Source organism: Schistocerca americana, chromosome 6, assembly GCF_021461395.2.
Source record: "Schistocerca americana isolate TAMUIC-IGC-003095 chromosome 6, iqSchAmer2.1, whole genome shotgun sequence".
NCBI lineage: Eukaryota > Metazoa > Arthropoda > Insecta > Orthoptera > Acrididae > Schistocerca > Schistocerca americana.
This window is the reverse complement of record NC_060124.1, coordinates 45,187,653-45,201,633: the sequence shown is the minus strand read 5'-3', so window position 1 is coordinate 45,201,633 and position 13,981 is coordinate 45,187,653. Positions and strand designations below refer to the sequence as shown.

The window sequence follows — 13,981 nt, the reverse complement described above, 5'->3', positions numbered from 1 at the left end:
GTCTTGACTTCTCGTAAGTCTTGCTTCCATCATCAAGCATCACGACAGAACCACTTTTACTAAAAGTAAAGCCAGACTCATAGTCTCCAGTCAGAAATAAATTTTATTTTCCACCTACAGCACTCCAAAGCGACCAGCGTGCTCTTTTAGGTGGATATTTTTAGATAGTTTCCAATCTCTTCCTCTCTGCCTTCATCTGTGCCTGAACCAGTCGTTGTTATTTCTTATTGGGTGCTTCATATCGATACGTAGAGGAGGTGGACGAAAATATGTAAAGATTCCAAACACAACACGTCACCATGCCTAATACGGTGTAGGAATCCTATCATCATTCAAAACAGCTTCCAGTCATCTCGAATCGTATAATACAGGTTCAGTATTGTTTTCAAGGTTCATGCGTACTTCTCTCGCAAGTGCACCTCAAATGTTCAATAACACTGACATCTGGTGACTCTGGTGGCAAGGGCAGATGCAATAATTCATCGTAGTGCTCACGAAACCAGGCCAGGTTGATGCAACCTACATGAACACACGGGGCCTGTCGTCTTGACATGTAGAGTCACCATTGGGCAAAAGCATTTTACCTTGGAATAGTCCTGATCTGCCAAAGTAGTCACGTAAACCTTTGCAGTATTGCGACCTTTCAGAGTAACCATGGTGCCCATGGAACACCACGACATGGCTTCGCAGATCCGCTATTAATCAGCGCTATGTTTCACCCTTGTGACGTAAACTCGGCCAGAAGTGGGTAACAGTGTGAGACAGCACTAATCTCAACAAATGACTAGGTTCCATTGCCCCACAGTCCACGTTTTGCGAGCTTCGATACGGTGACTCTTGAAACACAAAACACTCATCTACCTTCTCCTTACGGATGCAGCCACCAACAATTTGCCTACGTTTGAATTTACTTAGCTCCGACATAACCCACTCACAATTACACGGAACATTGTTCTGACCATGAGTAACACAACTTACTGACGAGTTCTCACAGGTGCCGTTCGCGAGAAAATAACAACAGCGGTACTTGCAGACTTACATAGCATATACACTTATTTTGTAGCATGCATTTCTCGCTGTGTTCTCATGTATTTGTCCAACCACTGTACATGACTCTGTCCCTGTGGGCTGCAGCTCCGTTGTCTGCTGCAGCTGTGCTGCGCGGTTGCTGGGGCGGCAGGAGCAGCGCACCGGCTCTCAGCGGCGGTCCTCTGGGCGAGGGCTGCTGGCCCTTCGCGTGGGCCGAGTTCCACTGGGGGCCCAGCGACGACGAAGGCTCGGAGCACACCCTCGACTACTGCCGGTACGCCCTCGAGCTGCAGGTCGTGCACGGGCCCTGCGAAGGTGCGCAGTACGAGTACGTCTGCGTCGCCGTACTCTTCGAGGTGAGGCAGTATTGAAACATTTTACCCTGTAGCTTCTTTACTCGCTTCCAGACATAACAAGAGGTTCTAATCAACACACTCTGCGCTTCAGTGAGATATGTTAGAGGGTCATGCTGAAACAATTTATATGCGTTCAATTTGTAATGGACTGTTTCACCATGATGCTCAATTAATGTAAACAATATAGAACCTTTCAGGTCTTGGACGTGTTCATAAAAAGCAGAGATTCTAATTCATGCACCGTGCTATAGTGCGAGATGTTAATGGTCATGCTGAACACTAAATTTGTACCCAATTTTTAATGGATTGTCTGATCATGATGCACAATTAATGGAAATAATAATTATAGTACCTTACAGCTCTTAGGCATGTTCATACAAAGCAGTGAAGCATATTGATGTTAAATGAATGCGTTGTTTTAAAAACTAGGTAGAAGAGGTAGGAGGTGCTAAATGTAGCCGGCCGCGGTGGTGGAGCGGTTCTAGGCGCTACAGTGTTGTGACTGACGGTTCACAAGTGGTAGGGATATTTAATTATTTCTTCCCAAATGTATTAGCAAAGAGAGGACAAAACGACCCAGTTTAAGAAATAAGAGAGTATATAGAAAATGTCTTTCCATGAAGCTTTAACCTAGTAGAAATAGCAGCAACATTCAATTACAGAAGCCGTCTAAAACAGAAGCTCATATGATGCTGAAGGAATTTCAAACCGAAATCTGAACAGTTGTCCTTACTTAATAATTAATGTCATCAGTGATACATAGAATACACAGGGAGTATATTGAAACATATGGAGATATTTGGAAATGTAATGTAGTTAAGAAGAGTCTCACGGTAGAAACAATTTACTTAGCGCTACACAGTTTGGTTTTCAGAAAGGTTCCTGTTGACACATTCTGTCACCAATATTATAAGATTTGAAGAATAAAGTGATGTGTTCAAAGTATTTGATTGTACAGATCATGTTACTCTCACTGAAAAAAAAAAAGTTTCGCAGAACTGAGGGCTTTGCAGACCACTAATTTGATTCATGTTTAACAAACAGAAAGCAGAAAGCAATGCCAAATAATTAAAACAATGTTGAAACGAGAGAAAATTTTAGTGACGGTGAAAAAATCATGAAGGAACATACGAAAATTCAATTTTCGGTCCATTCCTATTCCGTGTGTATGTGAACGTCCTTCACTTATCTTTAATCAAGGGAAGCTGGTGCTTCGTGTACAAGAAGTAAAGCCATATCGACAATTTCTCTAGCCCAAGAACAGGAGTCGATAAACAGGGTATAATGCTCATAATCATGGGTGTACCTACAGATAAAAACTTCAACTAGAAGAAACAATCACATTCAGCTATTTGGCAACTTCGTATATAGCTAGTCTTGGAAACAAACGAATCAGCCTTCTGACATATGTTACACACATCCACTCAATTATATCTTCTGGAATGATTTTGTAGTAACTCGTCACTCAGGAAGGTGGAACTGATATACAAAATGCGAACACTAATAATAATATGTTGTGTTGACCTACATTTATCTTGTAGAGACCTCGTCAAGGAATTAGGCATTTTAATTGCACCATAATAAATAAATTTACTAATTAAATCCGTGATACAAAGTCTACCACACCTCGAAAGAATAGCCATATCCATACCTACACAAGAATAAAAAATGACCTTCATTGATCACTATTAAAGCCTTCAGTTACTCATAAATTTGCTCAGTATGTCTCTTCCAAATTGACTGATAATTTGGTTAGTAGGATGAGGCTTCTAACAGATAGTAAAGCAAGTATAAAATCGGACTTAAAATAATTTCTTCTGGACAACTCTTTCTAGTCCATGGACAAATATATGTTAAAAAACTGGTAGTCAATAACAAAAAACGTCTAGTTTTAAGTGTAGGTGTATGAGTAGGACTGAATGTTCGTTGATAGTTGACCATTACTTAGCTGGTGGTGGTGGTGGTGGTGGTGGTGGTTAGTGTTTAACGTCCCGTCGACAACGAGGTCATTAGAGACGGAGCGCAAGCTCGCGTTAGGGAAGGACTGGGAAGGAAATCGGCCGTGCCCTTTCAAAGGAACCATCCCAGCATTTGCCTGAAACGATTTAGGGAAATCACGGAAAACCTAAATCAGGATGGCTGGAGACCGGATTGAACCGTCGTCCTCCCGAATGCGAGTCCAGTGTGCTAACCACTGCGCCACCTCGCTCGGTCTATTACTTAGCTCAGAACCCTTAGGGTGGGTTACAATTTGGGGTAAACAAGTAATGTAACATAGTTTGCAAATAAAACGAGTGATTAAATGACTGGTAGCCATAAAACATCATCCAAAATCGTACTGAATACCTTCCCAGCAAATTATTTTGAACAACTACTGCAGGAACGCACTCGAAGTGTAAATGGTAGCGATAGCATACTTGACGTCTTAGCAACAAATAATCCTGGCCAGATAAGGACCATCATGACAGATACAGGTATCAGTGACCGCAAGGTTGTTGTAGCTAGACTGAATACCATAACGTCCAAACTCACCAGAAATTAACTTAAAATGCATCTATTTTGAAAAGCAGATAAAAATTCGCTTGGCACTTTCCTAAGACACAGTCCCCACTTCTTCCGATATGATTACGTAAGCGTAAACCAGATGAGACTGAAATTCAAAGAAATAGTATCAATGACAATTGAGAAACATATACCAAATAAATTAATAAGATAATGTACTGATCCCCATGGCACACAAAATAGATCAGAGCACTATTGCAGAAGGAACGAAAAAAGCAAGACAAATTTAAAAGAACGCAAAATCCCCAAGATTGGCGAAGTTTAATAGTAGCTCCTACTCTAGCACGAACTTTAATGGGAGATACATTCAATAGTTTTCGCAACGAAACTCCGTCTCATAATCTGGCAGAAAACTCAAAGAGATTCTGGTCGTATGTAAAGTACACACCAGCTGCAAGACGCATACAATAGCTCCATATTTAGCAATCATATACAGTCGCTTGCTTGTAGAAAGAAAAAAATTAATTGACAAATAGACAACACGGATTCGGAAAATATCGTTTCCGTGATACACAAGTGGCACTATATTCTCACGAAGTAATGATTACTGCTGACTGGGGACATCAAACTCATTCCATATTTTTAGATTTTCAGAAAACTTTACACACCGTTTCACACAAGCGGCTTCGTAGTGATTTGCGTGCCTATGGCGTATCTCCTCAGTTGTGTTACTGGGTTCGTGATTCCTGTCAGGAAGATCACAGTTCGTAATAACCGGCGTAAAGTCATCGAGTAAATCAGAAGTAATATCTGGGGTTTCCCAAAGAACTGTTATAGGCCTTTCGCGGGAATCCACTAAATTTTGGTTACACTACAAATCACACAAACCTAACTCAACTAAATACTTACGGATTACAATTACCAATAACTTAAACAGGAACGATCACATAGACAATGTTGTGGGGAACGCAAACCAAAGACAACGTCTATTATTCTAACACTTAATGTAGCAAGTCTATTAAAGCGTCTGCTTACTCTACACTATTCTGCCCTCTTGTAGAGTGTTTGTATGCGATGTGGGATCCGTATCAGATACAATTGACAGAGGTAACGAAATGATCACATTAATAAAATAAGAGAAATCAGAGCTAGGTCTGTGTTGGGCGTTATGCGGATTCCAAAACCTGAGGGTGAGCTGCGAATCCGCATTCACTCCAGCCCTTTCGTCTAAGTGAACAAGGCAATAATCTCTAGAATAGGTGCTCGAGAAAATCACTGAGACTTTTAGCGCTTTAAGCTGGCATGTCAGCAACATTTGCTCAAAGAGCTGTACAAAAACTCAAGCTAAAAATATCTAACAAGGTACTGGGAGTGTGCCAACGGAAAAATTGAGGTATTGTTGTGCAGCGTCAGTACTGCAGCTGTGTCGTGGTCTTTGTATGATGGTCCGGTTAGCCCTGTATCACAGTTTTTTTCTGGTAATTACATTTATCAAGATACGTAAAATCGTAGAACAGATGACTTTGGAGTTCTAAAAATCCACATTAATTACTTCAGGATCAGCTTATGTTTATGTTTATTTGTTTATTTATTTATCCAACTTTAAGCATTTACATGCAATCGATGTCGTCATGAGTAATGTACAATTTACATATTAAGAAATATAACTATTGAGAGGTATCACACAAAGCTAAAGTATACATTTTAAAAGAACATACATAATAAAGGAATACATTTAATATACACTCCTGGAAATTGAAATAAGAACACCGTGAATTCAGCGTCCCTGGATGGGGAAACTTTATTGACACATTCCTGGGGTCAGATACATCACATGATCACACTGACAGAACCACAGGCACATAGACACAGGCAACAGAGCATGCACAATGTCGGCACTAGTACAGTGTATATCCACCTTTCGCAGCAATGCAGGCTGCTATTCTCCCATGGAGACGATCGTAGAGATGCTGGATGTAGTCCTGTGGAACGGCTTGCCATGCCATTTCCACCTGGTGCCTCAGTTGGACCAGCGTTCGTGCTGGACGTGCAGACCGCGTGAGACGACGCTTCATCCAGTCCCAAACATGCTCAATGGGGGACAGATACGGAGATCTTGCTGGCCAGGGTAGTTGACTTACACCTTCTAGAGTACGTTGGGTGGCACGGGATACATGCGGACGTGCATTGTCCTGTTGGAACAGCAAGTTCCCTTGCCGGTCTAGGAATGGTAGAACGATGGGTTCGATGACGGTTTGGATGTACCGTGCACTATTCAGTGTCCCCTCGACGATCACCAGTGGTGTACGGCCAGTGTAGGAGATCGCTCCCCACACCATGATGCCGGGTGTTGGCCCTGTGTGCCTCGGTCGTATGCAGTCCTGATTGTGGCGCTCACCTGCACGGCGCCAAACACGCATACGACCATCATTGGCACCAAGGCAGAAGCGACTCTCATCGCTGAAGACGACACGTCTCCATTCGTCCCTCCATTCACGCCTATCGCGACACCACTGGAGGCGGGCTGCACGATGTTGGGGCGTGAGCGGAAGACGGCCTAACGGTGTGCTGGACCGTAGCCCAGCTTCATGGAGACGGTTGCGAATGGTCCTCGCCGATACCCTAGGAGCAACAGTGTCCCTAATTTGCTGGGAAGTGGCGGTGCGGTCCCCTACGGCACTGCGTAGGATCCTACGGTCTTGGCGAGCATCCGTGCGTCGCTGCGGTCCGGTCCCAGGTCGACGGGCACGTGCACCTTCCGCCGACCACTGGCGACAACATCGATGTACTGTGGAGACCTCACGCCCCACGTGTTGAGCAATTCGGCGGTACGTCCACCCGGCCTCCCGCATGCCCACTATACGCCCTCGCTCAAAGTCCGTCAACTGCACATACGGTTCACGTCCTCGCTGTCGCGGCATGCTACCAGTGTTAAAGACTGCGATGGAGCTCCGTATGCCACGGCAAACTAGCTGACACTGACGGCGGCGGTGCACAAATGCTGCGCAGCTAGCGCCATTCGACGGCCAACACCGCGGTTCCTGGTGTGTCCGCTGTGCCGTGCGTGTGATCATTGCTTGTACAGCCCTCTCGCAGTGTCCGGAGCAAGTATGGTGGGTCTGAGACACCGGTGTCAATGTGTTCTTTTTTCCATTTCCAGGAGTGTAGGAATTAATCAGCAGGCTTTCAGACACACAGGTGCATAACTTTTTCAGTAGATAGATAACTCGCGAAATCTTTCGAGATTTGTTGTGTATGTGCCTCTGCCGGGTTAATTTCATATCTAAGTATATGCCAAGAAGTTTTGCAGATGTGTACTCAATATCAGCATTGGATAACCTGAAGGATACATTTACAGTCTTTTCATAGCTAATCGCCGGCCGCGGTGGTCTAGCGGTTCTAGGCGCGCAGTCCGGTACCGCGCGACTGCTACGGTCGCAGGTTCGAATCCTGCCTCGGGCATGGATGTGTGTGATGTCCTTAGGTTAGTTAGGTTTAATTAGTTCTAAGTTCTAGGGGACTAATGACCTCAGCAGTTGAGTCCCATAGTGCTCAGAGCCATTTGAACCATATTGAAACTTGAGTGATATGAGCATAGGAGCGTGGTGGAGCATTTGTCCAACATATATTGTTCGACCAGTCTTTTTCCAGCGAACTATAGCTTCTGATAGGCATGAGAACAATATACTGTAACTATTGTTCCGGGAAATCAAAACTACGAACAGTTGACAGGGCGCACAAGATTTGTGAGCCGACTTATTTATAAGATGAGCTTCAATATATGTGGTCGACATTCAAGACGAATGGTTATTCGAACAAAGAAACAGATCGAGCCTTCGCCCTAGGGTGAGAATCAGGATCAGCGACGAATGACGACCGCCAAGAGGGAAAGTTTTCCTTCCGTCCATCAGTGCGATTACAGACCACATTGGGAAAGTGTTGACCAAGTAAGGCGTAGAAACTGCTTTGAGACCCACTACGAAGATAAATGAATGTTTTAAGATCAGTGAAACATATACGACATCCCATGGGTACACCGAGTGTATATGGAATTCCTTGTACATGTGGTCTAGTTTATATGGGTGTCATGAAAAAACGTGTTAGCACCAGTCTGATTGAACACAAGTGGAACTGCCGTCTGGGACATACGGAGGAATCGTCTGTAGCGGAACATCTTTACCAAGCGGTTGATTATGAAACAAAATTGGCGGAGACGAGTGTTATATCGAAAACACCGCATTATCATGCCAGTATATGTAGAGAGGGTATTGAGATTTACAAACACCGTAATAATTTTAATAGAAAAGAGGAAGGTGTTAAACTAGATAAATTTTGGATATCTGCACTACAATGTAAGAATGGCGATCGATTACATTCAGTCGGGAATGTAGGCACTACCAAAGATAATCTTGCAGCCGACGTCACCTGATGGACTGTGGTGCCCTCTACACTGATCATTCGACGCTCCCTCTATTTCTGGTAGCAGTTCGCCACTTCATCTCTGAATATGTCTCCCGCAGTCGCAGAGGAAACGTTAAGAGGAGGTTTTATACAGTGACCACGGCCTATTATCCCAGAAGCTTTAAGTGATAACGAAAAGTGTTACCTACAATTCTGTCATATTTCATACATGGTAAACAAGAACGCACACAACACCAATAAGGTGTCTATAACAGTACGACGAGGTAACTGGTATAATCGAAAACGTCCAGCCAAGTGATGGATGGGAGATAAACCAACAGAACTTCTTTGTGAGATTCCAATAGATAAGAAACTACAGGCTAGTAAACGAAACGTATATCGAGCTAGAAAATGTTCAGAAGTAACACAAATTCATACGCGATAAATGTCACATTGCTTACAATACCATATTCCATGTTCTGATCGACCAAATACTTTGGAAAATAGGTTTAGAGTCTCGAAATCTTTCAGCTACAGTTTTTATTCAGTAAGCAACGGTACATAGTATATTTTGCTATCTTATTTCAATTTTCCTCTTCCAGTCTGGAATGGTGCGCGGCTAGGGTTACCCGAAGAAGCCTAACACCTTCGCTTTTATCGTGGCGGTCGTGATGTGAGACGAAATGTGTGAGGGAAGGTGTAACATATTACTTCGCATTTCTTGGAGGCACACTATGCAAAACTTAATCTCTCTGTGATGCACAACATCTGTCTTGTATAGCTATCTACTGAATTGAATGAGTCCTTGTGTGATGTTCTTTCACTTGTCAAACAAAACCTTCAGGAAAAGTGCTACTCTTCATGCGTTCATTATTTCTTTTTTTTTATTGATACGTCATAAAGACCTGCCCTCTTGGATTTCTATTACGGGTCGTTTGACAAAAACGTTACGCTGTTTTTGTTTAAAACGAATTAGAAACGAACTTTATAAACACCATTCACTCCCCACTACTTTGTTTATACTCCACAAACTTTCAATTTTCCTGACCTCAGTAACTACAAATGTAGTTATAAAATTTTAAGTGTAACGAAAAAACCAAGTTACGTAATTAACATTTTGTTGATTTGTAGGTACATGTCAGAAGACCCGGTAAACAATGACATGCACGCGTCAAAATACCGTAGCACGGTGCTAAAAAAACTTATGCAAAATGGCGCAGCCCACTCATAGCGGAGTATCACGCGTAATCCGTTTTCGGAGGCATGGAAAGTGTTGCAGTTGCGTCAAACGAGTCTAATAGACATCTTCAGGTCCCATAATAATTCTTACCATCGTTGCCAACGATAAAAGTATGCTAAAAAGTAAGTAAGTTCTATTTAGAATCGTAAAGGCACCACAACAGATTAATTTGCCCCTTTTTTTAAGACTGGTTACAGCTGGCTGTTTTTTGCACTGTCACTAAAAGTGTCTCAAAATTTGTCATCTCCACGTTCGTGCGACTATTAACAGTGAACAACACAGTCTGATGTCTGTCAGTGAACAATTTCGAAAGATGGACTTCACAATGTCGACTTTCCATGTGTCATTCGCATTACGGTACGAGTATAATCTTTGATGATGATGTTTGGTTTGTTAGGCGCTCAACTGCGCGGTTATCAGCGCCCGTACAAATTCCCAACCTCTGCTCAGTCCAAACTCGCCACTTTCATGAATAATGATGAAATGATGAGGACAACACAAACACTCCAGTCATCTCGAGGCAGGTGAAAATCCCTGACCCCACCGGGAATCGGACCCAGCACCCCGTGCTCGGAAAGCGAGAACGCGTCCGAGAGACTACAAGCTGCGGACTAAAATCTTTGAATGACTGTATAAATGATCTTCATCCGTTTACTGATTTAATATGAGTCTTCAGCAAGTTCTCCAACGCTTTCTTTCTTCGACAGTTTCGGTTGAAAAACGTAGATTTTGTTGAGACATATTCCCGCTTCGGCCCTCGTTGTTTCATGGAGTTCCGATATGTAACTGCGCTAAACATAGCTTTCAGAATGTCATCTGTAACTGAGGTGCGTTCTAAGCAAATGGCTGTCTTTGAGTTTCTTTTGGTGGAAAACTGAAGCATCGCAGATATTCATAGGTACTTGCTGAATGTCTACTGAGACCCTGAAATCAACAAAAGCACGGTGAGTTGGGCGAGGAGTGTGTCGTCATTGCAACAAAGTCACACAAACCTGCCACATCTCCCGCGTACCGGCCGACAACAGACAACTGTGACTCTCGCGATGTGTTCGTCGTCACAAAAATGCAAACGAGCTTCTCTTTCTCCATGACATCGCAAGGGCTTACGCAAGTCTCCGCACTAGAGAAGAGCTCACAAAACTTCATTGGATTGTTGTTGCTCATCAACCCTACATCCCTGATCTTGCACCTTCTTACTTCTATACGTTTGACACAATGCAAGAAGCAATACGTGGATCGTGGGGAGGTTATTGGTGCAACAAGACGTTGGCTCCAACGTCGACCTGGTGATTGGTACCATACGGGCATTCAAGCACTTCCAGTAATGTGGCGTAAGACAGTCGCACTGAACGGAGATTATTTTGAAAAGCAGGGTTTCGTAGCCTGAAGAATGGGGAATAATAGGGTGTACTAAAATCCTGAATAAATACAATCTGCTTTCAGAGAAACACGTGTTGCATTAGCTGCTGAACATCCCTCTTACCTATGACCCAAACGTCTTAGTAGATTTCTTCGGTTCAGGATATAGTACTTTACTTTAGAAGTATCGTACCTTTCTCCCTATGTTCATTTTGGCTTCGTTCAGCTTCTGTGTGTCAATCATGTTTGGGATCGTTTAAATCTGTGATGAAACTGTGCTTCGGAGCAAGTTGACGACACGGCTGTTGAACTATGGTCGATCTTTCTATCCCACATCTAGATCGATATATACTTATGTAAAGTTTTTTGCACGATGTTCTTCAATTACAGCCATAACACCCCACATTTGAAACTCCCAAACGGAGATTTATCGATGATTTCCATGGTGATCTGCAGTCTCTTCCATGTCGTACTTGTTAAGCAATTACATAGTCTTAAATTTCTTAGTAAACCTTTAAACATTTGCAGCCTCTGATTCTTAAATACATGTGTGGCAACTAATCCACTTTTCTATATGCACTCAATTGAAAATCTGTGCTTTGGCTAGCAACGGGTCTAATTCAGCATGTCGCAAAACCTTTATCTTCAAAATAATAAAGGCAGTAGATGATTCCAAATCGAGTATTTGGAGATAACCAATCAACAGTCAGTAATTAGCAGGGGAAGGAGTGGGAACAGTATGCACTTCAGCAAAAGTTATTGATTGGAATTATTTAAGAAATATAATTTAAAAACGAGAGTATCTAATACTACTGCAGTATCTCTACTTTTACTACACAAAATCAGTTTACATACAGAAGACAATACACTGAAGTTTAACAGCGATAGCACACAATTTCCCAACCAGTTGCGTAATTACACATTGCGGTTGGGCAACTATGTGCTTGACAGGGGAGGTTATGTCAGGTATTCATGAGTGAAAATTATAGCCATTTAAATTAACTACCAATTTCTGTTACGAAATTACTTAACTGAAACATATTTATATAGTAACATGGAGTATGTAATCGCTTTCATTATTACATTTCGACAAATTTTATAATACTTATTTCTTGAATAAGCGCTCATTACGAGCACAGCCTTAAGGTATCTTCTGCAGTGCGTGGAGCACGATTCCTATCACAGAATGCAAGATAACTGCAGCGCAAATACTTGTCTTTACCTACATCTACAGAGATGCAACATACCTTATTACGTTCTTTAGTTACGTAAGTGTAGGCAGTGATTCCGAAGCATCAGTAAATCGTCTTATGGTCGTCTTCGTCTTCATAAAAAATACTGATAACGTCTGTTACATCCGATGACTCTGGTATTTCCACAATAATTCTGGTTTTCTTCTTAGTTTTTTCTGGCTGCTGTGTAAAACACACTTGTACATCTTTCCCTCCTTTGCTCTTTCATTGCACCATTACGCACAGTTTGCTATTACGCACTGGCGAAATCACATTCTGTGTCTTAATATCGTACCTTTAGGAAACAACTCCGTCTATATGTAATGAATTACAGGTGGTAACAACACATTCATAGAAAAGGTCAACTTTAATATCTACAATCTAACTTTTTTACTTTCTGCCTGCTGAATATAGCTAGAAATTATCGTGTTTGTTACGTACAGGAAGCACAAGAGTGCAGCAGTTTTCAGAAGTCATTATGTGTTGAAAAATGGCTCTGAGCTCTATGGGACTTAACATCTGAGGTCATCAGTCCCTTATAACTTAGAACTACTTAAACCTAAATAACCTAAGGACATCACACACATCTATGCCCGAGGCAGGATTTGAACCTCCGACCGTAGCGGTCTCGCGGTTCCAGACTGTAGCGCCTAGAAGCGCACGGCCACTCCGGCCGGCTCATTATGTGTCACACGAGCTTCAAGTATTGAACGCTCACGATAACTTGTTGTATACAATTACCCTATACCCCCAACTCGTGTGGTTTGAAACCTTAAATCAGCAGGAACTGTGTGGGATGCATTTAAAAGCGGAGTAGTTTTCTGCATCGCCGTTCGTGCCACGCCCTTCAAAAATAATAAAAAATCATCTGTGATGTGAACATGGCACATTATTCCCTATGAATTTATAAGAATTTGTTGTTCTATTGAAGTCCAGTATAGAAAGCAAACGAAATGGGTGGTAATGACTGGGACAGATTTTGTAATATTTTTATGATAAATGCCGTCTTGCTGTAAGTGCGGATGAATGTACGAGTATATCAATAAACAATCACGTAGATTAAATATCTAGGTGTGGTATGATACTCCGTCTTCAGACCACCAGTGGCCTACTGGGACCATCCGAACGCCGTGTCATCCTCCGAATTGGATGCAGATAGGACGGCCGTGGGGTCAGGACACTGCTCTCCCGGTCGTTATCTGGTATTCTTGACCGAAGCCGCTACATTTCGGTCGAGTAGCTACTCAATTGGCATCACGAGGCTGAGTGCACACCGAAAAATGGAAACAGCGCATGGCGGCTGGATGGTCAGTCATCCAGGTGACGGCCACACCCAAATATCTAGGTGTAAGGTTGCAATAAACGACGTGAAATGGAACTGTAGTGTAAGGACGTTAGTAGGGACGGTGGATGGTTCCGTTTCGTGGGAAATTTCTAGGTAAGTATAACTCACTTATAAAGAAAACAGCGTACAGAAGACTTGTGCGACACATTCTTGAGCTATGCTGGAGTGTTTGGGATCGCAACTAGGTCGAATTAAACGATCAAATCGAAGCAACTTGTAACGCCGGAAATGCATATCCTCCTATTTCCATCTATTGTACTATTATTTTTTTCCTTGTTTTGTTACCTCAAGATATGACATTTCTGTCTCTTTATATATTGTAATTGCTTTACTGTTTGGATATATATATATATATATATATATATATATATTTATGCACTTATGTCGATGTATAATTGGTTTGTTTCGTAAATATTATTTGTATTTCTATGCTGGGTCTTGCCTAGGGAAAACTGCTATCGAACGATTACATCGATAGGTCGTGTGAAGAATCAAAGTGTGTAGGATCTTTGGTAGT

General features: G+C 42.4%; 1 protein-coding gene across 1 annotated transcript in view; it reads left to right on the top strand.

Moving 5' to 3' along the window:
- The first annotated feature begins 1,109 nt into the window (after nt 1-1,109).
- The window catches only part of LOC124619949 (carbonic anhydrase 2-like), a 75,102-nt gene continuing 62,230 nt past the window's right edge, over nt 1,110-13,981 (top strand). Inside the window, exon 1 of the mRNA XM_047146612.1 lies at nt 1,110-1,385. Within this exon, the coding sequence (XP_047002568.1) occupies nt 1,110-1,385 (276 nt within the window). The remainder of the gene's footprint in view (nt 1,386-13,981) is intronic.